Raw genomic sequence first — 26,868 nt, 5'->3', positions numbered from 1 at the left:
CCACCCCCCGCTGAGTGTGGGGGCGGCGGTGGCCCCCCGCCGCAGCCTGGAGCTGGTGCTGCACACCCTCTGCGCCCTGTCAGCGGCGCTACACCTGGACCCCGTCAACGGCGACTTCTTCAGGAAGAACGGGCTGGTTGAGAAGCTGGCCGAGGACCTGTGCCTGCTGGGCTGTTTTGGGACCGCACAGGAGGAGGGGGCCCCTCTGCACCCGTGTGCCGACAGGAAGGCCAGACCCTTTGCTGACTTGCTGCGCGCAGCCCGTTCCTCTAGCTGCCCCTTCCCACCCCGGGTGCAGAGCTGCCTCTGGATCCTGAGCTTTCTGGACAGCATGGCCGGCGGCACCCTGCACCTGCGTGGGGACCTGAGGGCGGCTCTGCGGGAGGGAGAAGACGGCGGTGACCCCCAAGGCAGCTTCAAGGAGTGGCCAAACCCGGAGGAGAGGTAGGACGGTGCAGCGCCCTCTGCCGGGGCCTCTTCCCAGGACGTCCTGCCCCTGCGTGTGGGGTGGGAGGCTGAGCTGCAGGGGGGGCGGCGGGAGGCCAGGGCTTTTCCGGACTGAGTCAAGGTCTGACCACCCCTCCGTCCCTCTACCCAGCCCCACGGCTCCTCTCTCGCAGGCCCAACTCCTCAGTGGATTCAGACACAACTTCTTACTTTCATTTCTGTAACACATTTCCACTGGAGCAAGGGGACATGTCTCTTGGTTTCATAATGAGTAATTTTTAAATTTATAAGGGTCAGATTTCATAAATAGAGCATTTGATTCCTCATTAAAAGAGATATATGACCCTGGGCCTTTCCTAATGGGTAGAGAACAGGAAGTGATACTCTGGCCTCTTGAGAGTCTGGGCTAAAGGGCATGGAGGAGTCTGGGAATCCGAGGAGGGTGTCCCTCTCTGCCCTTGCTGTCACCCACATCTCCTTGGACAGGTGGGGTGGTTCAGCGCCCTTCCTCAAGGTGGGCCCTGGCCTCCAGGGAGGGGGCGAGGCTGTGGCCTGGAGTCTGGACTGTCACTCTATGACAGTCCCCGGAACCTGCTCCCTTCTCTCTCTGGGCTTCCATTCCCTGACTTGAGGACAGGGACGTGGTGGCAGTGATTGCCACACCCTGAGCATCTGTGCCAGACACCCTGCTCAGTCCCCATGAGGACAACTATGACTTAATAATGTGTTTGACGAAATAGAAGTTTCATGCTATGTAATTGCCGAAATGTATCTGTGATTCCAGAAATACATAAATGTCAGTTCTATAAAACACACATGCACCACACAACATGAACCACACACCAAAGACGCTCCCACCCGGCTGGCCCACTTCTCAGGTAGGTCTCAGCCATTCTACAGGAAGGCTCGGAGATGGAGGTGGAGAAGGGAACGGGTCAGGCCATGGGGGTCCTTCCCTGCTCCCCACACTAGACCATTTTGGTTTTATCCTGTAGGGGGTGCAGAGCCATGGCGGTCTCTGGGCAGGGTGCTGGCATGGTGGGGATGGCGGTTCACAAGGACCACTCTATGACAACCTCTGTAGAGCCCAGAGTGGGGTACCCAACTCCTTCTCGGTTCACCCCTTCGCACTTGACTCTTCAGTCCTGCCAGGCCTCGTGGGCTGCTTTTACTCCTTCAGTCACCAAAAGCACAGTCCCAATGACCTGTGAAGTCTTGGTTAAAACTCACATGTTTTCTTTTGTAATTGAGGAATGAAATACTGAACCTTCCTTCTGAGCACCCTGCGAACATCTCTATGTGTATCTTTTTTTTAAAGCTTAAACATTTTAAATTTTTTCTTGAAACTTTTACTTTGACTCATAGCTTATTTTAAAAATATGTGAATTCCCAAGTACTTGGAGATTTTAAAATTATCTTTCCAATATTTCTGTGATTCTGTATTGTCAGAAAACGTGTTTTGAATAATTTTGTTAATTTGAAATGTTTGGAGGTTTGCTTCATGATCCAGGTATAGCCTTTTATGACAAATGTCCCCTGGGAATGACTTGAAAGAACATATATTCTGCAGTGGTTGGATGCAGTCTTCCTATGTGTCAATGACGTCATTTTCTTTGATAATTTTCTGTCTACCTTTTCTACCAATTACTGAGACAAGAGTGCTGAAATCTTCAATGATAATTTTGGATTTGTCCTTTCAGCTCTACCAAGGCTTGCTTTATCAATTTTGATGCTCTATGGTAAAGCATATACATATCTGGGTTATTAAGCCTTCTCTAATCTTAGATAATATAGCTCATTTATCCCTGGTAGTTGTTCTTGCTCTGAAGTCTGCTTTTCCTGGTATTAATAGAGCCACACCAGCTTTCTTTGGATTAATTTTAGCATAATATAAATTTTTCTGTCCTTTTACTTTTAACCATGCCATTATATTTAATGATGGACTATAGCTGGTTCTATTTTTTTCCATTCTGACAACAGAATGGGTCTGTTAATTATTTCATGGAATTGGGGATGTGTTTGAATTTATGTTTACCATTTTATTATTTGTTTCCTCTTTTTTTCTTTTTTCCATTGCTCTGTTTTTCTTTTCCTCCCTTCTTTGTGAATTGTTTGAATCTGTTTTAGTATTCTGTTTGAATTTATCTGTTGAATTTTTGATCAATCTTTGTCTAGGGTTTTTTTTTTTAAGGTGGTAACTCTATATATGTACATATCTAGTTAAGTGTATATATAGTGCATACGTATACATATACACACACTTAACTTTGAACAGTTTACGTAGAATGAATATTTTACTACTTCGAATGGATTATTAGAAGCTTACCTTTATTCTGCTCATTTTTTCTTTCTCTCTTTTTGTGGTTCTCCTGTGTGTTACCCTAATACAATTTTACTTTCATCCATCATTCATATATTAAAGCACTTAAGGGGGAAAAAAACAGTGTATTTTATTTATCCAAACACTAACCATTTCTACTGCTCTTTCTGTGTTCCCTCAGTGACATGTCCCCTTCTGTTATTATCTCCCTACCATCTGAAGAACTTTTAAAGAATTATTTTTAGGATAAGTTTGATGGCAAGAACTCCTTTTTTTCTTTATCTGAGAGTGCCTTATTTTGCCTTCATTTCTGAAGTATGTATTTGATGGACATGGAACTAATTCTGTGCTTTTTTGTATACTTTAGAAACGTTGTTACCCAGCCTTCTGTTTTCTCATGAGGAAATCCATTCATTCAAGTGGCTTTTAATGTTTTCCCCTACATGTAATATTTTGTTTTTCTCTGGCCTACCTAAAGACCTTTTTATTGTCTTCGGGTCTCTGCAGTTTGATTATGATGTGCCTGGGCAAGGATTTCTTTGTTTATTTTGCTGGAGTTTTGCTAAATTTCTTGAATCTTTAAGGTTATGCATTTCATCAAATTTGAAGAAAGAATGGTGGAGAACGTGCCCTTTCTTCTCCTTCTCTCCTGAGGTTTCAATGGCAGGCTGTTTGATCCTTTGATATTGTGACGCATGACCTTGAGCTGCCTTGGGTTGCACACGTGTGAGCCAGCCAAGGGCAAGGCAGTAAAACATGATGCTCTGTGAGGCAATCTCACATGGGGAGGTTCTCAGCTCAAGTCCGGAGACCTCCCTGAGTACACAGGCTGGCCTGTGAGCCAAGGCTGGCCGAGGGCTGGGGAAGGTCATGGCACCAAGACTCTGTTGGGATTGCTGTCTCTCTTTCAGTCATGGAAGAAATAAATAACTTTTGCGAATATATTAAAAAAAATTTTTTTTGTTGTTTAGACCAGGCAATTTTTACTGACCTAGTTTCAAGGTCATGAATTCTCCCTTCACTTGTTTTTCTATTGGGTTGTCGGAAAAGTCGGATGATTTTTCAGTATTTCTCACTAGTCAATATTTTTCTCATTTGATGTTTTCTTTTTTTAAATTTCAGGTTATTGTACTTTTTGTCTTTAAGTTTATATTTGGCTCTTTTTTGTTGTTGTTGTTGCTTCCATTTCTTTACTAAGACTTTCTATTCTTTCACTCATTCAGAACTGTTGACTCAGAGTTTTACTCGTACCTGCTTTAAAGGGTTTGCTTGATAATCACCACGTTTCAGCATTGGCAGCTGTTGGTTGCAGTTTTCCGTGAGATAGCGAGATTTCCCTGGTTGGTTCTACATCGAGCAATTCAAGTTGTGTCCTGGACATTTGAATACTACCTTCTGAGTTCTGGCCTTGGCTGGCCCCTTACGGAGGGTGTTGCGTGTGTTGCTTCAGCAGGCAGTTGGCTGGAGAGGCTCAGGCTGGGGGCTCCGACCCACCTTCTGTGAACTGTCTTTCCAAGATCAGTTCAGATTTTGGAGACTTTGCGGGTTGATTGCAAGTGCTCTCAGCTTGCCTCATGTAGTAGCCAGTTTCAGGTGGTGGTGTACCCCTAGCTGGGGCAGGTCTATGTGTGCAGAGGGAGAACTGAGCCTGGAGGTCCATACACACCCCTGTGTCTCTCTCACCGGCCTCCTGCCCTTGCCCTCTCCTTAGCACATGCTGGCTGCCCAGCTCCCGTGCTTTCCCTCTGCCTAGAACGCTGGGGCTTCGGGTTCTCTGCTCCTTCCCACACTGCACTTGTCTCTCGGGTCAAGTGGGAGAGAAACAAGCAGCAGAGATCTCGCCAGTGCTCTTGGGACCCCAATTCCTCTAGTCAGAGCAAGCATCCCTGAGAGTTTTAGAGCCTGCCTGGCCCTCCTCGTGCTGCTCTTGCTGCTAAGAAAATTGCCAGAGGTGAGGGTGAAGAAGAATGGAGAAACCTCAGAAAATCCCTGGAGATTTCTGTGACCTGCAGGAACCTTATTTTCGCTCCTCAGAGTAGAAATAGAGACGTCTCTCAGGGGTCTGCCATGCTGTCTGCACCTGGCGCACAGTTCCCAGATCCGGGCCACCTGCCATCCTGGGGAATACTGCTGAGGGGAGCCCCAGGAAACTCCCTGCAGGTCCCATGGCGCTTCGAGCTGGTTTGCTACCATTGCCTTTCAGAGTCCTCAGAGAGCTGCACCACGAGTGCTCTCGGGCTTTCCGTGGCACTCTGTGGGGGTACATAGCAGGGCATGCTTCCAGCACCTCGAAGGGGTCCTGAAGCCTGTGTGTGTGTGTATGTGTGTGTGTGTGCATGCGTGTGTTTACTGTAACATGAGAGCTTCCCATTCCCCATGTGGAGAGGAGGGAGGAGAACAAGAACTAGTCTGCACTGAGCATCGCCCACACGGGGCATGGAGCCGCGGGGCATGGGGCGGCACCTCGTGTCTCCAGGAGGAGAGGTGCATTGTTAGACCACGCTGTGCAGCTGGGATGAGGTTCAGGACGAGCAGGCCAAGGCCATCTGGTAACGGCTGGGGGACGGAGGAGTGTACGCTCTGTCTAAGCAAGTCTGATAAGGGGAAGAGACCGGAAGGGCCTGTATCTGATGCCCTGCTGCCCCTCTCTCTGCAGGACGGATGAAGGGGACCCTGTGATCATGCACCCTGGGATGGTATGCATCATGGTGCGGCTGCTGCCTCGGCTATACCACAAGGATGACCCACAGGTACCTGCTGATGAGCACACACGTTTCGTCCTTTTCACATGACTGATCTTTTAAACTCCTCTGGCCCGAGATCTCGCGTTTCTTTCTGCCCTTGCCCTCGGTACCCAGCATGCGCAGAGCCGCACCTCAGGAAGCACCTCTTGCAGGAAGCATCAGGGTCTTGGACTTGGATTGAGTTGAGCCCCCTTCCAAGCCCATCCAAAGCACTTCTGCTGGGGAAGTGACCTGAGAGCCACTACTGGCATGAGTGAGGCGAGTCCTGGTGCCACGTGCAGCACTGGGCATGGGCACGACCAGATGTCCTTTGCCCGTCTGCCTTACCCTCCATCCTGGGGTGCTGGCTCAGACCCCGGCCTTGTGCTCCATGCAGGGCATGTGGGCCAGCAGGGTGGGCACAGACACTGTCCATGAAGCCTGCACCACCTGGCTGCCAGGGGAGGTGAGCCAGAGCAGGGAGACCACAGACGGACCCACTAGTGAATGTGTGTACAAACTCTGACGAGTGATGTGAAGAAAGATGGTGCCAGAGAGAACAGAGGTCATGGAGGCGGGGACGGACCTAATTAGTCTAACTCAGATTAAGGAGTGGAGCTCAGGAAGTGTCTCTAGGATGGTGACTGTGGAGCGGAGCCCTGAGAGTGAGTAGTCACTCTCCAGGCAGGAGGGAGCTCGCTGTAGGTGGCGAGCAGGACCACGCAGGAGAGCCAGTGGAGGGCGGGAGGCGGGGCGGGCCGAGGGCTGGAGCCTTGGGACTGCAGGTTTCATGCCAAGGTTAACAGGATGCTTCCCTCAGTTGAGCGGAGGATGATGCTATTGTTTTTTTGTGTTAAAAATTTCGCTTTGGCTGTTTGGTGGGGAATGGGGCTGTGGGAAGAGGCGACCGGCACTCGTTAGGAAACGACATCTGCTTAGCCGTGCGGGGTGGGAACTGCATCAGATGTGGCCCTGGGGAGGTGTGAAGGAAGGAGAGTCATGAGTCTTTCAAGAGATGGACTCGCAGACCTCAGGGTGGATGACACATAGGCCGGGGAAGGTGAAGAGCCACAGGTGATGCTCAAGTTTCTGTCCTGGTAGAGAATGGGCACCCTACAGCGGGCCAGGGCATAGGCAATCAGAATGAGGCAGCCTCTTGGGCTGCCAAGGGACCATCATGATGATCTGAGAAAGACAGGAGTCAGCGAGGGAGACCTGGACGGCATGCCACTCCAGACCTATCAGCAGCAAGGACAGGAAACGGGTAGAATCAAGCAGCTACTGTGTGCCGAGTGGACGGTTAGGCCCTCACACTGGCTACTTAGTCATTTGTTGGGGACAGCACTGTCTCCATTCTAACCAGCGAGGGAGTGGAGGCTCTGATACCGTAAGTGACTTTGCAGAACTCGCAGTTGGTGAATCCGGAACTGATCCAGGCAGAGGTGGGGGCAGGCCTCTCTGCTTTGCTCTGCACAGCTATGGCTTCCACAGTGGGGATTGGTGCCTCTGCGAGGGCTCCAGCTTTGTACCACCCAGGAGTTCAAAGGAGGCAACAGGGCCACTTGGAGCCCAGTGGTTAAGGGTGATCGATCCCAGATGGCTGACCCAGTTCAAATCCTGGCCATGACAGCTTGAAAAGCAGGCCCCAGACCCCCACAGGGTGCAGAAATGGAAGAGAAGGAATTGCGGGGTGACTGTGCCCCCATGGGGGGGTGCTTTCTCTCTCTCTCCATCTTTCCCTCTCTGCTGAGTACACATCCCCTCTGGCAATTAAATAAAGGAGATAATACTGAGTTTTAGGAAGAAATGGCAGCCAGATGGCATTATTAGTATAGCCTTGAAATGACAGCGACCCAGAAAAGATGCCACAGGTCCTCTGAAAACAGCGAGAGATGTGGTGGAGGAGCCAAGGCCTTGCCGTGCAGGGAAGGGAACTGTCCCAGGGAAAGCCTGTGGCATTCAGCGCAGGAGTTGGGAAGGCCTCGCCGCTCCATGTCCACATATACCCTGGTGGCTGGATTTCTTCTTTTTCCTTTTTTTTTCAATTTGCCAGAGAGATGAAAAGTGAGAAGCATCCCCAGCAGGAATTAGGAATGCTAACAGTGCAGCCCCTTCTCCTCCATGCCTCCTCCCTTCAGGATTTTGGGCATGCTCGCACATGTACCTGGTATGTTTCCCAAGCTGCTGTGTCTGGGATTTGAACCACACAGTCGACCATGTGGGATCCAGCTGCTTTAGCCACCATACCACCTGCTAGCCTGGTGACGGGCCATCTTGTTTTAGAACCTGTCCTTCTGCTGAAGAGTGGTGATGTACGGTGACCCTGTAAGTAAGGAACAGGGATACATGTAATAGCAAAATAGATGCATGCTCCATTTTCTTCTTTGTAGAGTTTTGCTATAGGGCATGAGCACTCACAGAGAGACAGGGGGAGTGAGAAAGTGAGAAACATCCCTTGTGGGAATGGGTGTGTGGGAAAGAGCCCACTGAGTCTAGGCTGAGCCTTTGCCTCACTTTTATTGGTAAGAGGCAGTGGGAACAATGCTGGTTTGTCTCAAGCCTCCACCTTCAGAAGACCTGGCAGCTTCTGCTTTTGTGTCCCCGGGAGCTCCAAGCCCCTGTGTACCATGCTGGGCAGTCTACCAAGAGGGACACAGGCGGAGGCTGGATGGGGAGGGAAAGCGGGAGGAGACATAGGCCTCCCTGCTGATGGAGAGGTGGCAGGTGTGTACAGGGGAGGGACACTCACTGGGGACTGTCTTTAGACCAGCCACCATCATTATGGTAGGCCCCTAACTGAGAGTAGAATCTTTTGACTCCACAATGAGATGTCTTCTCAGCATGAGTTTCCTAAAACCTGGGACTTACCTTCTCTCCTCAGCATTTAAGACGAGGTCTGCTTGGAGCTCGCCGGAAGCTAGTGCACACTGGAGGCTCCCTCTGTCGGGGAGGCGACCTCACTCTCTCACAACAGCCCTTCAAGGGCCATGAGATGCTCCCTTATCGGCAGGTCCCTGAGAGTCAGCAAATCTCTGAGACTTCCTAAGAGCCAGGAAATCCCGTGAGACTAGTGAGGGGAAGATCCGAGACTCATCCCAGGCCCAAGCTCAAGGTGAATGGTCCAACCTTTGTGGCTCTCACTGAATACAGAGCCGTGCATTCTGGGAACTCTGCGCCTTTCCAGGAACAACTGGTTCCCCTAGCTGCCAAACGTCAGAGTGCAATCCACTTCCAACAGAATGACCAAGTCAGTGTTGGGGCTGGGTGTGAGCGTGTGCGTGCGCATGCGGGGGTCTTAGTAGTTGCTAATGGGTGCTTTCTGCAAAAACCCACCACAGCAATGACTGATGAAGTGACACAGAGTGGACAGTGTCCCGTCCCGCTGTCTCTTACGAGCATGAACACGCCATGAGGGGCCCTAGTGTGGGATAGACTTTAAACTGTCACATCCCTGTGCAGAGAAGAGCTTCCGCTGTGCCCATCTTATAACGGTAACTAGACAAATTAAGTATGCAAATGAGAATTCCGTTTGCTTCCATACTTTTTCTTTATTCAGGTCACAATAAGTAATTTAGGAATAGTTTAATTCTCCCTCACTGTCTCTCAAATATGCAAATGAAATGTAGTGGTGCATTTTCTCAAATATTTCCCGCAGATGCCAAATCAGCAGCTATTAAAAGTTGGGTAATTACAGTAATTAATTTCTGAGAAGGGGCGGGGGAACCCCTAAGAACAAACAGAGCACTAAATCAAATGAGAAATGAGACCAGGAAGAAAACGCTGAGACAAAACTGCAGGACCCTGGGTTGGGAGCAGGGCGAGAAGCAGGCAGCGTCACTAGATGGCAGTGTTAGTAAAAAGATGGAGCCCTCCTCGGCCTTCAGCGCCAAGGCGAAGGTTCCGCCGCTCCCTGCTCCCCGCACTCTGACCTGTGGATGAGAAACCGATGGCCCTCCAAGGCGCAGGTGTCATCTTGGAAGCCACTACTGAAGTGACCCTGTGGGCGTTGTCTTCTGGTCTCCTTCCCATCTCGGCCACATTCCATCAGTTCTGTGCACAGCCTGGAGATCGTCCCCTTCCGAAGGATGGCTCTGTGAGCCACTCTTGGGAACAGATTCTCCAGCTGTTCTGTGCCGCTGCTGCTTGTCTCTGGTATGACCACCAGTATTAAACCTTAGGTGGCAGGGATTTTCCTGGGCACAAGGCAAAACCAGAGTCCAGCTCATTCTCTCGGAGCTGAGGTGATGCCAGAAAGAAACACCTGAGGAGAACGATGCTTTCCACTTCTAGCACGCTCAGCAGCCACAAGGGTCTCGTGGCAGGACGTGGCCGTGGGCGAGAGCGCTGACCCATCCTGGGAGAGCTTTCCAGCTGCTGTGGCTTAGGCGGTCCCTACCTGAGGGGCATCTGCTGGTGCGCATGAACCCGGAACTCCAAGAGTAGACGTCGGATGGGCCAAGCTGCGGGGACTCAGTCCTGCCGGAGCAACTGCACGGCATGCTTGCTTCTGTGGATCTTGATAATTCCAAAACACCCCAGTGCCTCTGGGTTCAGAGACAAGGTCGCAGGAACTCAGTCTGTGTTTGAGGGTGGTGGGCAGAGTGCAGACGGCGGCAAGGCAGTCTCCTGGTGATGGTCCCCGAGGTTTGTCCCCAGGGCCTTGGGACATGGAGGGGGGAAAGGCCCAGAGAGGTGAGACACTGGAGCTTTTAGGAGGAGGCATGCCCATGTCTGACCAGGCAGCAGACGGAGGGAAGAGAAGCCCAGACATGAAGGTGCCTGCTGGGAGCCTCGCAGTCAGCCAGGCTGGGACGGCCACACAACGAGAGGCGATGAGTGGGCAGGAGAGTGCAGGGCCACACACTGCGGAGGGCCTTGACTGCGGAGATGAGGCGGTTGAATGTCGTCATTATCATCTCCGCTGGGTTTAACAAACACTGACTGAACGGAGTGGAATTCAAACCCTGAAGATGGCAGACCATGGTGGGATCTCAGCTGGGCCACCGCTCAGTCACAGAGCCAGGGGATTTATTCGACCTTTTTGACCTCTTTGCACACACTGGGCAATCATCCCGCCTGCCTCCTGGCGTTACCGTGTGGATCCCGTGAAGCAACACATGCGTGCTTGGCGTGGGGAGCAGACCCGACAGCCCCCAGGACGCAGGCACATGTGGTACGGATACTGCTACCACCCGTCAGAGCCTCACATGCGTTTGACCATGTAACCTTCCTTTATCTATTTTGCTATAGGGCATGCGCTTGCCAGACAGAGATGAGAGATAGAGAGAGATAGAGAAGGAAAGTGAGAAAGCACCCCCAGGGGGGATGGCCACACTACCATCCTGTCTACTCCACTTTCCTCTTGTGATGTTGGGCATACATGCACACTTGCCTGGTGTGATTTTCAGGCTCTGGGACTCGAACTGCTCAGTTAGCCATGCGGAATCCAGTGCCTTACCCTTCATGTCCCCTTTTGCCCTGATCATTTAACCTTAATGATAACCACCTACTATGGATATCATACCCCCACGTTGCAGACGAAGACTTGAAACTTGCAGGGGGTAAGTGACAAGAGTTACTGAGAGTTGCTAAGTGGAACTGATGTAAGGTCCAGGCTTCCCGCCACCCTGCCGGGTTGCCTTTCCCGCAGGGAGGTGGTAGCCGAGAGCAGTTATGGGACAGCAAGGGCCGGTAGGGCCAGCAGCGAGACTTTTGTCTGTCTCCATCTGCAGCTTGAGCCGTTGTTTGATGTGGTCCTGAAGACTGCTGCAGAGATCCTGCTGCCATGGAAACCTGAGCTGCCTCATGGAACAGAGAGCAGGTTGGGTTCGGGGCTGCGTGTATCTATCAACTAATTCGTGCCTAATTTGGAAGAGACTACCATTTTCTGGAAGTAGCCTATATCGCAAACATAGTGCACTAATCACATGGGTTTCAAATAACTAAAATATTGACGGGGTTAATAGCCCTGGCTGGCATTGTGTAAGGGCAGGCTATTTGAAAACAGAGCCATTTCCTCCAGCAAGGAAATTAGTAAAGTGGTTTCTTGCTTTGTTAAATTATAACACATTAGACATTCCAAATAGGTTTAATTTCTGGACTGGCCTGGACTGTAGCCTAGTGGTTAAGGGCGCTGGATCCCACATAACTAACCCTGGTTTGAATCCTGGCCCCGCTGGCTTGAAAAACATGCCTGGTGTATGTGCGTGCCTGTGTGCCCTGAATCCTGACAGGATGGAGAAATGGAGGAGAAGAGATTGTGGCATGACTATGTCCCTTTAGGGAGGTGCTTTCTCCCTCTTTTTCTCTGTTTCACTCTGTCTCTCTCTGGTGTATACATGCACCACCTAGTAATTTAAAAAACAACGTTCAATTTGACAATTCCTGCGTCGTTTCCTACTGAGCCCTATTCCCTAAATATTTCGCATTCCTGAGTGAAAAATCTCAGCTTCTAGTCAAAATCCAGGTGCTTTCTCAGGGAAATCTCTTAGACAGCGAATGCATTCTCACCTGGAGAGAAAGAGCAAGCTATGGCGGATGTGGCATGGGGGAGTGGAAGGTGAGGGTGGAAAGGATGGTCTTGGGCCCAGTTTTCAGGGGACCTTGTTTCTAGTCCCCTTTTCTGTCCTGCTTTCTATGAACTATGTAGTCCCAGGTACAACCCTCAGCCCTGCAACACTCAGATTTGGCTTAGAGCACAGGGTCGGAGACTCACTGTCTTAGGGTCAGACAGAAAACGGGACTGCATGAACAAAGCCCGGTGGAAATGAAGTCGAAGGGAGGGGCCTTGCTCTGCCAGAAGGTGCTCACACTGAACTAAGGAGAAATAAAACAGAAGCAAAACCAAACACGCCCACTAAGTAAAGCACTTCCATAGGCTGCCCGCTGTGGCGCTGTTTGTAAGGAGAGATGCGGTGCGGGACTCTGGCTTGGGAGGACGGCCTGGGTGAGGTGCTGGTTGTGCCGCTCCGTAGCCACATGGTCTTAGGGCACCCATACGCCCTTGGTGCCCTCCTCTGCCAAGGGGTCGTTGCATTTTCCTGCTAGAAGCACAGGAGCGTTACTGTGAAGCCCTCAGGACAGTACGTGCTCCAGCGGCTGGCCCACCGTATCCCCCTCTTCTAGCTTGGACAGTCTGTGTTCTTAAGAGTCAGGGTCATGGTGTATAAACTTCTGAAATTATGAAGTGGAAGGAAATACATTTTAGGCATAATTCCTCTGACACAACACTGTCGATGAGTTAATAGCAGCAAGTTGGCATTGAACCACACGTAAGTATCTACTTACGGATCAGAAGACGGGTGCTTCCTTCTGCCGCTATGCACGTGACCAGCGAGCTAAGTGAAGCTCAGATGGCAGCTGGTGTGAAGCTGGGAGGAAGAGGAAGCCACTGGGTGACAGAATGGGACGGGGACGGGTCCCTACCGCTTGAGCAGTGGATCAGAATCTATCGGGCCAAAGTCAGCAGAGACAAGTCAGCCTGTGGCCCTTCACATTGGCAGGGAAGGAGGATGGGTCCACAGGAGTCCTAGCAGTTTTAGAGCCAGGTCAGTATCTTCCAAGTGAGGAGAACGCCCTAGGCAGATTCCACTTCGGGGGGTACAGGATCCCTGCTGACAGCTGCGGTCCAGCCAGATGGTCAGGCTCTGAGCTTGGGCACAGCCATGTCTTTTCACAGGACTGCCAGAAAGCTGGGACCAGGCTGTGAGGGGCCCTGGCACGTGGGCCATCTACACAGGGAGGCCGTGGGGCAACAGGGCCCTCTCTCCCAAGCTAGGCTTTGGGGCTGGGAGTGGGAACTGAGATGCTGCTTTGGGTTAGGTGGGCCTGGGGCCAGGGCCTGCACACTAGGCAGAGGGTGGCCCTCTGGTCAGTTCCCAGGCTTGAGAAGCTTCTCGGACCAACGGCTCCAAGGTCAGCGGGTCTTCAAGCAGCTCCAAAAAGCAGGGCCAGTGCTGGGCCACCGGCTTCTCGGCCCCCCAGGACCAGTGACCAAGGAGTCCACAGCTCCGTGCAGAGTCAGGGTGCTCCAGGAGACGAGCTGCAGAGGGGCAGGATCTGACAGAAGGAAGAGCAAGTCCCCTTGTGTGACACCCCAGGGCTCGAGTGTCATGTCTGTCCCATGACCCCTAGCCTTTCCCTGGTAAGCTGTGTGTGCTCTCCTCCGAGCCATCACACGTGCTGTTCCCTCTCTGGGAAGACCCTTCCTCCTGCTGGCCTGGCTGTTGTGGTGGTCCTGTGGCACTTGTTCTGACCACCCTGTTGGCTCCGAGGTTAGGCACGCCGCCCTTCCAGAACACCCTGTGCTCACACACGGCCCACAGCTAATGTGCTTGCGGCAGAGAGGGGTAGGGGGGTCGTTGCCTCAGGCAGCAGCTCACAGCGCCATGGGATGAGGGGAGGAGGGAGCGGGGAGCAGAGAGACCGAGCGCCAGACCGGTGTGCCACTTACACGTTGCGTGTGTGTGCGGCTGGCTGGGAAAGCTGGAGAGGGTTGTTGGACGAGAGGACATGAGAATTATCTCGAGTGATCAGCCGCAGCTCAGCAAAGGGGCAGGACTGGAACCGAGATGGGCATGACATCTCCAGCACAGGGTGCAGTCACAGATGGGGTGCAGGGAGGATGCGGGGAGGCTGGGGTATGGCCAGGAGGAGAGAAGTGCTCCATGACTAGGAGGCCCTAGGCGGCTGCTTCCAGAAGCGTTGGCTGTCACACGTGCGCCGTTTGTAAAAGCGGAAGTCTGGGAGCAGGAGCCCCGCCCCCGTGCACCTTGTCTTCATCGCAGTCTGTCCAGTGCACCGAGGATGCCATGCCCTTTACCTGGGTCTTGTTGATGGACAGGAGCTGGACTCTCTCACGTCTAAACCAGGATCACAGCCCCCCCGGGCCTCTCAGGCCATGAGGGTGCCACAGCCCACTGTGGCAGAATGGGAAGCTCAGGCCATACACAGGCAGAGCCGGCTCTGAGTAAGCAGGGGTGAGGGCCACAGCGAATGGGCAAGCAAAGCGCATGGCAGGCCTCTCATCCCCGGAGTCCCCACACAGACTGAGGTCACTCGGACTCCGTCATCCTCTCCCAAATGTCATCAACAAAGGACAGTTCAAACAACTTGGGGTGAGTGAGGGCTTCAGATGTGAGCAGCTCAGAGAAGTCCCTAGTGAGTTCGGAGTGTCTGGGAGCAGCAGACCCAGGCATCTGAGGGCTTTTACGTGTGCGCCAAGGACAGTGTGGTCACGGCCGCCTGTTCCCTGCAGAGCCGCACAGCAGACAGATGGAGTGCAGAGGAGTTAGCAGGTGTGGGGGCAGGGAGGGCCAGACAGAGCGGGGATTCATGCAGCCAACGCCCTGGCCTCCTCGGAGGGACCCACTGCCCTGGGACACAGTCCTCCTGGGGCTCTGGGACCAGGAGAGAAAGTGAGGACGAGAGAGAGAAATAAGAATACACACCCACAGCTGGGCAAGGGTGGACCTAAAGGCCTACTGTTGAGTGGAGAAACAGAAAACCCCACCGCCGCCCCACACGTCGCTCCGCCATGATTTGCCTTGTGGGTCCAGCCAGCCGGCCAGCCTGGTGACCCGGCGATCTTACACCGAGTCCTAATTGAACCACCGCCCCTTTCCTGCCTTGGAAGTAACATGCGTTCAGAAAATCAATCCATTTGTAGGGGGAGAGACCAGACTGCTTTCCTGCTACTGCTCGTATTTTCACTAAAACCCCATTTTACTGGAACCAAGGTTGAAAAAAACAGCACGTTTTATTCAAAACAAGGCAGTATTGCTATTGACAGGGCTGTGTGATAATGAGGACGATCAATTTCCCTCCTCCATTATGGGGTATTGAGCAACTTTGGAGTAAACTTGTGGCATCATTAGACAAGCTCAGCGTTTCTCCCTTTTGAGAACTTTTTCTGTTTTTCTTTCTTTTTTCCTTTCTGCATATTTAGATTTTAAGTACTTCTTCTCTCGTGAAAAAAATAAAAAATACTAAAAACAAAACCAAAAAAGCAAAACCAGAAAGAAACAAAACCAGAAGTCCCCAAAGCAATAACTGAAGTGCTGATAATAATAACTGGAGATTGTAGACATTTCTTTTTATTCTCTCCCCAAAGCAATAAGTAAAGTGCTGATAATAAAAACTGGAGATTGTAGACATTTCTTTTTATTCTTATTAATAATACATTCTGTTGTTATTTCTGCATCTTGCTTCATACAGTCTGTCTCCCCAGCTCTCACCCCAAATTAAAAGAATGCAGTTACCCGACAAGATAATCCTCGCGATGGAACCCGAATGGTCAAGGGGAAGGGTGGATGTTCTGTTTATGTCCTGGCTGGGTCGGGTCGCAGGCTGGGTGGGGTCGCAGGCTGGGTGGGGTCGCAGGCTGGGTGGGGTCGCAGGCTGGGTGGGCACAGGGAAGAGGATCAAGAGAAAGGTCTCGGGGAGGGAGCCAAGCAGTTGGGTAGATTTTCACGTGAAAGAGCAAAAGTGATGGAATTGGAATTAAAGTGTTAAACAATGTATTCCATGAGTGAAGGAGAGACAGAGGGAGGGAGACAGAGAGCCCCCCGAGGGGCTCAGACACCACATCGGCCTCAGCCAGTGCAGGATCAGGCACACATGCACTGGCCCGTGTTCTCAGCAAGGTCTCCATGTGGACTGGAGCCCACCCACGTGGGCCAGCTCCGCACAGCGTCCCGTTTTACCTGCATCACTGTCTGGACCCTGGAACTGGATGGTTTACTGCCAAATCCTTTTGACGTTTAAATAAGCTCTCTTTTTAGGCACATAGAGCATGTGTACGAGAGGGAGAGGAGAGGGGAGAGAGAGAGAGACAGAGAGAGAGAGAGAGAGTCGCCCCTCTGCAGCGTCTGGCTGGCTGCAGACCTTGCGGAGTGTGGTTGGTTCGAGGAGGAGGGCAGGTGCCGTGTCTCGGAGGCAGGCGAGAGGCTCCAGGTGAGCTCCGTGACCTTTCCACCTTTTTCAGCCTAGAAACGGATGGTAAGCCGTGTAAGTGTGCCCCACATTCCAGTCCTTTCAGTGTACATACCACAGAGCTGCGGGAGCGGCCAGTGGGAGAGCCCCATCTTATGTGTTTCTGTCCCTTAGAGAAGTGCCCTGGCCACCTGTGGGCGGGCCCCCGTCAGTGACTGCCAGTGTGGACAAGGGACAGTGGAGTGGGGCGATTCTGAGCTGAGGTTCTGGGTCAAGGCCAGACTCTGCCCTTACGGCGTGTCCCTGACAGTTGGTGTCTCTGAAAAACGAGGATGATGACAGTACCTCCCTCATAGACGTCCTTGCAGGGGCTGCATCATGGGATGCTTAGAGCAGGCCTAAGTACCCCCAAGTACCCTAAATACTCCGCGGACTCTCAGCATAGTGTAGCATCCGGTCCTGCACCACAGGCCGGGACCGGACCTGTGTGAGGGGCTGCAGGGCCCATCCCCACCCAGACACTGTAAATTCTCTGTCGGAGCACATCTCTCACTGCGCAGAGACCACCTGTCTGCTTACCCGTCTCACCTGTCTCACCTGTCTCTCACTGCGCAGGGACCACCTGTCTGCTTACCCGTCTCACCTGTCTCTCACTGCGCAGGGACCACCTGTCTGCTTACTCGTCTCACTCATCTCACCCGTCTCACCTCATGCAGAGACTGTCGACTCATCTGTCTCATCTTTAGTCTGAGAACCCTTGGGAGCAGGGACACCTCACAGTCATCCTCGAATACCTAGCGCTTTACCCAAAGCTGGTTTTGTGGAGTCACTCTCGGTACTAGTTTGAGGGACACAGGAATAAAGGAAGCAGGGGACTCCGAGTGGGCTGTGAGTAGCAGACGGCTTGGAGTGCCCAGCCCCGGTCCTTGTTAAACACAGTCATTCACCTAAGTGCCTTGCTGGCTCCTCCTGGCTTTACTCTGGTGGGCCAACCTGGACATCCTATACCCTATCGTAGATTTCTTTCCTGGAAGCTAAAAATAGAACTAAGGGAAACTATGGAAAGGACACTGATGCCCCAGGCGGGCTGTCCTGGAAGCGGAGCCTGAGACGGGGTGCAGGGGCACTGTGGAGGGGGACTGTGGAGAAGGGAGCAAGGGCAATGGTGGCAGCTGGGAACCTGCTGCTGGATAAGGTCTAAGGGCGCCTGAGCCAGCGGCCCCAGGGCGTGGGTGCAGCGGGCTCACATGCCAAGCCCAGCGTGCGCGTGTCTGTGCGGGACGTGCTGTCTCAGCTTCTCCCAGGTGGAAGGAGCGGTTAGCCAGGGAGTGAGCACGCAAACCCAGGAGCCAAGCCAGGGAGCCGTGGGCACGTGGGACCGCGGGCAGCAGTCCCTGCCTGCCACAACCGCTTCCCGGCACAGGGCTGCAGCCTGCCTGGCCAGATATGCCCGTCTAGTTTTTAAGTTTATTTCTTCTGAGAGAGCATGCGTGCAAGAGAGACCCCTGAGAGGGGCTTCATGCCGTGATCTGCCCCAGTCCCAGCAGACCTGGGTCACAGCACACGCATGCACCCAGGGAGGTCCTGATGGCAAACTCAGGCTTCCTCTCGTGGGTCCGTCTGTGTCACTGCTATGTCACCTCCTAACCCGGGCTCTGCCCATCTTTGGAGAGTGGCTGCAACTCTGGATTCTTATGGAGGGCCTCCAGACTTGCCAGTGTTAGCAATGAATTCTGAAACTGCTCCAGCACTGTGTGGGTTAGACTCGATGTGTCCAAGGGGCAGGCTCAGCCTCCTGCCTGCTGGCCTGTGGGCTCCGTGAAGCTGTCTACCTCACCGGCAGCTGATTCTGGCAGCTCAGGCCCCCAGGTGCCCCCAGCCCCAGCCCCCTAGACTGCCTGCCCTTGCAGCTGGAGAAGGTACCTGAAGAACCGGAGACGCCAAGCCGTGGCTGTGGAGGGCGCAGTCCCCTGTCCCGCTGGTCAGGCCTGGCTGGGAACCAATCAGAGCCGCCCACCGGACACTCTGCTCACCGCTGCTTTGTTGCCTTTCAGCTGAGCGAGGAGGTCCAGTGCTCACTGGCCAGCCACATCCAGACCCTGGTGAAGTCCGAGAAGAACCGCCAGGTCATGTGTGAGGCAGGGCTGCTCAGGACCCTCATGAGCGCCTGCTGCAAGGCCCTGACCACCGCCAGCAGCCCCCTGCACTCACGCCTCATCAGGATTTTTGAAAAGCTCGCTTCCCAAGCCATCGAACCGGACGTGCTCAGGTACCGTCACTGGGCACTACACACTGCTGAGCCCGGCACCCACTCCCGTCACAGGGCAGTGGTGCACAGGGACAGCAGAGTCTGCGGGGCAGGTGCCCTTCCCTGCCCCTCCACGAGCATGGTCCCTGAATCCCCCCAGAAGTCTGTGGGCACACCTGGGTCTGTGCTGGGCAGTGTACAGATGCCCATGGCTGAGGTGGGGGTGAGGGAAAGGTGCCTTAAAGGAGCACAAGCTGGAGCCAAGCCCCAAGGCCTGTGCAGGTCACTGGCCTAGCAAGGAGGCAACACCCGCTGGGAGGCTGCGTGAGGGCCAGGGTTGGAGCCTGACCATACTGAGAGACTGGATGCAGGACTCGGGGCCCAAGTGCGGGGTGGCCCTGGGGACCCCCACACGAGGGGCACAGGACAGTGCTCCCATGGGTTGGGAGGGTCTCCTGCTGTGGCCCCTCCATGAAGCCACCTGTTTCCTGCAGAGCTGCATGGCAGAGAGAGGGTGCAGAGGGTTGGCAGACATGGAAGATAGAAAGGCAGGGGGAAGACAGGCTGCAGGGGGAGGTCAGGAGTGTCCCAAGACCTTACCCCACCCTGGGCGGTGCTGAGATGGTTACTTGAAGGGCCGCTTACATGCAGGAAGCATCTGGGGACAGAGACAGCCCCTCCAGCCAGCAGCACGGGCCCCAGAACCTGTGGACTGCCAGGCAGGCCGCCATGCTTACGGCGCCATGTAGGAAATCCCTTTGCAAACAGAGGCGACATGCAGCCCAAGGCCTGCCTCGAGGCTCCTAAACTCACCAGCTCTCCAGTCTGGCAGCAGGACAGCAATGCCATGTCTCCATGTGACTTTTGGGAGGGGTGTTCCAGGCAGAGAAAGCTGGGCACAGAGAAGGGGACGGGCGGCCGGGAAACTCTGGGGGTCAAGGAAAGTGGTCAGGAGGAAGCTGGAGGAAACTTCAGTCCATGAAAGTCTTCACGAGGTTCTCGTGTGTTGTGATGTTCAGACAGTTTCTAGGTCTCGGAATTCTCCCACTTCCATCAGCTGCTGGGAAACCCCATCGTTCGTCTCATGTGCAGGGAGGAGGCACCCCTGGGTGCTCAGGTGAGAAAAACAGAAGAGCAGGGCAGTTCTGGAGTAGAGGGAACTTGCACCCTGCGGAGGGTCATTACGGTGGGTGGGGGCACATGTTTAGAAAATGGCTTTGCTGCTGCTTGGTGGAGCAGGTGAGACAGGATCGCTGGTCCCCGGGAGAAGAGCAGACGCCTCCCCGGCTCCTCAGTGTAAGACATGGCGTGAGCATGCGCTTGGCCCCTCTGGGCCCAGATGATGGGGCAGAGGTGTGCGGCATAGCCCACGCCTGGAGGGAGTGAGGGTGGCTCGGGACCAGCTTGGGGAACAGAATGGAAGTCACAGTCCCGGCTGAGGGGCAAGGATGGGGAGGCGGGCTCGGGCTGACAGCCAGAGGTGGGAGCCAAGCTTCAAGAGGATGGACTGCCCAGGGCGGGGTGATGGGGTGAGGCCGGAGGAGGTCCCTGCAGGTGGGTCCAGTGGGGACAGGCCACGGACGGCTGCAGGGAGGCTGTGTTGGAAGTGGGTTGGAGGCTGCTGGGACATAAGGGAGCCATTTCTGGGAGGAACAGCTCACTGCCAGCTACCCAGATCAGCAGAGGGTGCAGGCTGGGAGCCGCCCTTGTGGGGTTGGGAAGTGCCCGGCGATTTGACGGAGCACCCTCGCCAGGGTGTGGTGGTACGTGGGGACTTGGCCAAGAGAGGGGCAGCAGTGCGTCGGGCAGACACTCCTCTCCTCTCGCTTGTCTCAGGGTCGCAGACTGCAGCACCTGGCACCATGGAGGGCCCCTCGGGGGCTGCACCTGAGGGCAGCCCATGCCCTGGAGTCACGCAGGCTGACAGGGCCTTGGGGGCACCCCGGGATCCCGGCACCGCCCTTCAGACGGCACTGAGCCTCGTCTCCATGACATCCCCCCGCAACCTGCAGCCTCGGCGGGCGGCCCTGGCCCCCTCCTTCGTGGAGTTCGACATGTCCGTGGAAGGCTATGGGTACGGCAGACTTGCCCATGGTCGAAAGGCACTTCATTAATTGTCCAGTTTCTGTAGTGAATTATGATATCGATTACAAAAGTGTAGCTCCCATCAGCTCCTGCTGCTCAGCCAACTGGGTGGTGGACACACCTGCTCAGTGGCTTCCCAGGGCTGCGTCTCTGGCCGTGGAAGGCCAGGACCCTCTCCTCCCCGGTGGCTGATTCTGGAATGCCCCCCTGCCCTGTCCTGTCCTCAGTGCGAGTCCTCCCTGTAGGGCATCCTCCCGCACCAGCTGCTGCCTTCAACCTGGTCTCAGGGGGTCACTGCCCAGACTAGCCGGGCCCGTGTGGGAGGCTGCTGTGGCCGTGTCTGAGATGCTTTCCTGTCTCCAGCTGTCTGTTCATCCCCACCCTGTCCACGGTCATGGGCAGCAGCACCGAGTACTCCGTGTCCGGCGGGATCGGGACAGGTAGGTATCCCCAGGCGCCCTGCTCTGTGTGTCCCAGCCCGTGGTCTGCATGTAGACGGAGCTCATTAGCAGGGGTCTGAGTGGGTGACTTGCCGCGGAGCATGGGCTTGCTTCCTTTTGTCGGTGACCAGTGGGGGCTGGACTGGGCGTGTCCTCACCTGCCAGCGCTCCCTGGAGAGGAGTGTGAGTGCGTGAGGACAGTCGGGAACAGGCCAGCGTCAGCAAAAGGCTCCTGGAGACAGACTGGGCCCTGGCGTCCTTCCCACAGTATTGTGCTCGCTGCAGGCCCGGGGTGGGGCGGGCAGGCACCTTGTGCTGCCTGAACTGGGGTCTGGGCCTGAATTTGTGTGGGAGGGTGGGTGCCCAGGGCCATCGCTTCGTCAGCACAGGGCTGGCCTCTTTCTGCTTGAGCGCGGCACCCAGGCTGCCAGCACAGCTGCCGATTCTGCCCACGCAGTGGGGACAGTGGCCCTGTGTGTCTCCAGGCCTGATAGAGGGTGGGCGGGCACAGCGTGGCCTGGAACAGAGACCTTTTCCATCCAGGGTTAGCTGAGAAAGGCCAGTGCCCTGCCCCATGGACCACACTGCCTGGCTTCAGCTCAGCTGACCAGGGTTCAAGTGGTGACAGCCTCTGGTGACAGTGAGGTCCTCCGTGATCCCATGGCAAGGCAGTCTATGTAACAGGGTGAATGCTTTGGGGACCAAGGCACGAGTCCTGGAGGGAATATTGTGTATTTCCTGGGAGCCCCCCTTCCTGCTCTGAATGTGAGACAGTGTCCCCCTCCACATGGCATGAATTGGGCCAGGTGCGCACCTGAGCTGGGTCAGCACCTGGTGAGTCTACACCTGCTCCCTCGGCTTGTGTCCGGCCCCAGGGACTTCCAGATCATTTCCTCCGCCCGGGGGCCTGACCTTCTCCTGCTGGTTCCTGATCAGCTGGCACGGAGCCACCACCGAGGGCCACCCGCTACGCTTCCTGACACTGGTTCGCCATCTGGCCAGGACCGAGCAGCCCTTTGTGTGCTTCTCCGTCAGCCTCTGCCCGGACGACCTCTCCTTGGTGGTGTCTACAGAAGAGAAAGCATTCCAGTCGCTGGGTAAGCCACGGGGCCCAGAGCTGGTTTCACCGACACGCAGAGGCCCGGGGCCAAACCAGCCACTCCAACACGTCAGGCTGAGAAGCCTGCTGACCCCCCACTTCTCTTCATCTTTTGAAATTGCTCCCAGGGTTCCATGCCTGGTGAAATGTTAGATATTTCTTACGTGCCACTGTGGCCTGGGCTCTAGGCCTTGTTGTGGCTCTTCCACTCAGTGGCTTTCCAGAGACATGCTGGTTGGAGGGGCCGTCTCTGTCCCCAGACGCTTCCTGAATGTAAGTGGCCCCTCAAGCAGCCCTCCCAGCACCGCCTAGGGTGGGGTAAGGTCTCGGGACACTGCTGACCTCCCCCTGCAGCCTGTCTTCCCTCGCCTTTCTATCTTCCATGTCTGCCAGCCCTTTGTACCTTCTCTCTGCCATGCAGCTCTGCAGGAAACAGGTGGCTTCATGGAGAGGCCACCAGCAGGAGACCCTCCCACCCCGTGGGTTACAACGGAGTACTGCCCTGTCCCCGTGCCCCTTGTGTGGGGGTCCCCAGGGCCACCCTGCACTTGGGCCCTGCGTCCTGCATCCAGTCTCTCAGCATGGTCAGGCCCCAGCCCTGCCCCTCACTATGCCCTGGCAGAGTGGTTCTGGACAGGACCCATGACTGTGCCTCATGGGGACACAGGCTGTGTCACCTCCTGAGAAAGGCCGGTAAAGAGCGCGCACAGTCTAGCCATAGCTGAAGTGTCATCAGGCATGTCTCCATATGTCCCCATCCTGCGCCCAAGGACTGGCCAGTGCCTGGCATGGCAGGCTGGTGGCCTTGGGTGCTCAGAGCCTGACCCTCCTCAGTGGTGCTGGTGGCTGCTCCTGGATCTGTCCTTTGGGGCCCAGCCTTGTCTCCAGGCTCACCTGACTAAGACAGTCAAGCTCAGAGTATTCTTCTGGTGTGTCCTGAAAGTGTCACCACTTCCGAGTGACAGTCTCGGAAGGCCCACGGGATGGCTGGCATGCCTGGCACACAGCACACCTGCCCCTCTCCCTCCAACTCAGGACTTGGCCTGCAAATGGGTGTCACCGTGGAGGAGGCACAGTGAGGGCTAGAAGCCCAGCTACTTGACCTTGGGCGAGTTGCCGAACCTCTCTGTGCCTCAGGATGGGAGAGTGAGGACGGGAAAGCGCCTGCCTCAGAGCTGCCATGAAAATGACGCGAGCTGATACCCACAATGGCGCTTAGCCAGTGTCTGGGACAGAAAGTGTTCAAGGCATGATGGCGGCTGCGGCTGTCACTGTCGTCATTGGAACAGAGGAGAGGCCGGGCCACGGCGCTGCGGGACGAGGGCTGTGCTAGCCACCCTGGCTGTGCCCTGGCCCCGCGCTCCGGTGCTGCGCTGCAGCATGGTGCAGTGTTCGTGCTCTCTTCCAGATGTCATGGAGCCCGAGGACGACGCCGAACCTTCTGCAGGACGCCAGCTGCAGGTCAGGTGTGGCCAGCTGCTGGCTTGTGGTCAGTGGCATCACCTGGCTGTGGTTGTCACCAAGGAAGTGAAAAGGAGTTGTACCGTTTCCACCTATTTGGATGGGCAGGGCATTGGCTCAGCCAAGGTGAGACGCTTCTGCTGAGCCATGCTTGCCCCTGACCACACCACCCCAGGGACTCGGTCAGGTCCTGCGTGCCAGCGGGCTGGTATCTAATAAAACCCCTGCCGCTCTCCAGAATACTTGGCGGCACTCAGGCATAGAAAGTGTACTTCAGAAAACGAGGCCAGCCTCGGCATGGTGTTTAGGGTGGCTGGGTCTCATGTGGCTAACTGCACGGTTCGAGTTCTGGACCCGGCGGCTTGAGAAACATGCTGGGTGCATGTGCATGTGTGCCCCAAATCCTGAGCAGAGAACAGAGGAAAAGGGATTGCAGTGTGATGGCCCCCCTCAGGGGAGCTTTCTCACTTTCCCCCCCCTCTCTCTCTCTCTCATGAAAGTGGTCACTTTTGCGCCCTACAGCAAATTAAAAAACAGAATAAAACAAAACAAAAAAACTACAGTGATAACCAGAAGGATTTTTGGTAGGTGCATAAGAAAAACAGGTCCCCCAAGCATAAAGTGAAGATTTCTCTCCATTTCTTCTTCATTGGCAATACCGGTCCTACCTCCTTCCCACTCTGTCCTCTCCCTTTGCTGCCACTGTCTCTCACCGACGTGTATGGAGTGCCGACTGTACCCCGTGCTGTGCATTGGCTAGCGCTCCAGGTGCCAGGAGCTGCCTGTGTCTACCAGCTGGCCTCGTGAATGTGAGTGAAGTGCAAAGGAAAGGTTAGGCTTCATAAGCTCGGTATAGTAAGAAAGTCCTTACTCTATGGGGAAATAACGAGTTTGGGGTGGCTTATCACATAATTTAGGACCATTTCAGTGGTTTCATGAGTTTCGAAAAGCAGAGGCATGCCTGTTGTGAATTGGGTACTGTCAGAAAGGGCCATTTGGTGGCTGCGTATTTATTTTTCTTTTAAGAGAGAGAGAGATTTTTTTGCTATAGGGCGCGTCTACTTGCCAGAGAGATAGACAGACAGAAAGCAAGAAACCACTGGCTGGGGAGATGGCCATGCCACAATCCCTTCTCTAGTCTCCTCTTGGGATTTTGGGCTTGCATATACACACACCCTGCTTGTTTTAAGCGGCTGTGTCCGGAACTTGAACTGCAGTCGATTACGTGGGAGTCTAGTGACGTAACCGTTATGCCATCTGCTAGTCCCAGTGGCTGTGTATCTTAATAGCTTTGCCCCAGACTGGAGGTCTGGAGATGGGCTATACTTATCTCTGGGAAAGAAGCTGTTGTCGCCCACATTAGCCAGGATGGGGTGTGTGGTCACGATTGTGGTTCCAGTGTGGTCATTTCTCTGCTAATGACTACCCAGCAGGATGCCAGCTGCAGGTCAGATGTGGCCAGCTGCTGGCTATGGTCAGTGGCATCACCTGACCGTGGTTATCACCAAGGAAATGAAAAGGAGTTATACCGTTTCTGCCTATCTGGGTGGATGGGTCATTGGTTTGGCCTTCTTCTGCAGAAGCGTTGCTATCCGTGGAGTAATTCATGTATCATGAGGCACAAGGCATGTGCTCTTGCTCTTTGTACCTTTCTTGAACCAACACAGGGGCTGACATACAGCGAGTTTGGAATGACCACTCCATGAGCTGAACTGCATTTACAGCTGCAGGGAGAACATGCCTGGCAGGTGGGGTGGTCGGGTGGATTGGGACATGGATGAACGTCTAACCCCCTGGGACCAGCTAAATCCAGGGCAGGCAGCAGGATGTCAGAGTGGTATGATGCCATGGAGATATGACAGAATATTCCAAAATATGCTACAGGATCAGACCAAGGCCAAGTCACTGGGGGACAGAGTTCATTTTCTAAGAGAATTTCCCCAAGTAAGGTCAAGACCATCAAATGAAATTTAACCAGGTCAGACATGGAGGCTTGTATTTTTACGCAAACATCCACTGGGCAAGGGTATAATGGGAGAGCTTCAACTTAGGTTGAAGATGACCTAAAATTGTAAAATCTTTGTTTTTACTTCCAAGGGAGGTAAGTTATTAGATTGTTAGAAAAGTCATGACACATTTTTTGCATAGAAAAACACAACATGACTTTTTCAAGAAACGGATAAATTGGGGGCGGGTATTTTAGCATCTTGAACTGAGCAATGTGGGAGCAATTTGAGACAGCACATGTTTGTAAGTCAACTGGAGTGAGCATACTTACACCCCTATCACAGCGAAGTCAGCATACGCTGCAGGAACCTGGGAAGAAAAAGGCAAGGTGGGTAGGAGAGTTGGGACAAGGCTTCATCCATGGGAAAGGGCCTGTACCTGGGAGAACAGACGAGGCAGGATAGCGTAGGGACCGTGGTCTTGGCAAAGCGTAGTGGCTACAAAATTGGTTTGTTGTTACTTAAAATTTCACTTAGTCGTAGGGGAGAAGAGTTTTTCTGAAATTATGTGCGATCTCATTAAAAATAGATGCTGATGGTTTTCTATGCTTTTTTTCTTAAAGTGTTCTGGTTTTACATTTTACGTTTGAATTTGTAATCAATTATAAGTTAACGTTTGTATAAACTATAAATTAAAATTTATTTCTTTGCCTATAGATGTCTAGTTGCTTCAGCACCATTTGTTGAAAGATTTCTTCCTCTTTTAGATTGCTTTTGTCTCTATAGAAAATCAACTGGGCAAATTGGTATAAGTTTAATTCTGGGTTTTCTAATCTGTTCCACTAATTTATGTGACTATCCCTCTGTCAATGTCACATGTCTTGATTATTATTATTAGGTAGAATGATTCCTCCCATTAATTCTTTTTTTTCTAAATTATTTAAGCAGTTTTAAGGCCTGTGCCTTTCCATATAAATTTAGAATTAGCTTGCCTATTTAGCTTGCCAGCTTGCTAAGATTTTGACAGGAATTGCATTATACCTACAGAAAGAAATGACATCTCCGTTGAGCCTTCCTATTCGTGAACATGGTGTATCTTCCCCTTTAGATAGATCTTCTCTGACTTTTTCCAGTCATGTTATACATTTCATGGTACAGATTCTGTCT

General features: G+C 53.6%; 1 protein-coding gene across 1 annotated transcript in view; it reads left to right on the top strand.

Moving 5' to 3' along the window:
* Positions 1–26,868, top strand: part of WDFY4 (WDFY family member 4) — a 275,436-nt gene that overhangs the window by 53,865 nt on the left and 194,703 nt on the right. The window contains exons 13-20 of the mRNA XM_027771521.1: positions 53–444; positions 5,424–5,517; positions 18,477–18,691; positions 19,690–19,787; positions 20,507–20,744; positions 21,119–21,195; positions 22,071–22,292; positions 23,703–23,881. Of these exons, the coding sequence (XP_027627322.1) occupies positions 53–444; positions 5,424–5,517; positions 18,477–18,691; positions 19,690–19,787; positions 20,507–20,744; positions 21,119–21,195; positions 22,071–22,292; positions 23,703–23,881 (1,515 nt within the window). The remainder of the gene's footprint in view (positions 1–52; positions 445–5,423; positions 5,518–18,476; positions 18,692–19,689; positions 19,788–20,506; positions 20,745–21,118; positions 21,196–22,070; positions 22,293–23,702; positions 23,882–26,868) is intronic.

This window comes from Tupaia chinensis, unplaced genomic scaffold, assembly GCF_000334495.1.
Source record: "Tupaia chinensis unplaced genomic scaffold, TupChi_1.0 Scaffold000221_1, whole genome shotgun sequence".
Classification (NCBI taxonomy): domain Eukaryota; kingdom Metazoa; phylum Chordata; class Mammalia; order Scandentia; family Tupaiidae; genus Tupaia; species Tupaia belangeri.
This window is presented reverse-complemented; position numbering and strand designations above follow the sequence as displayed.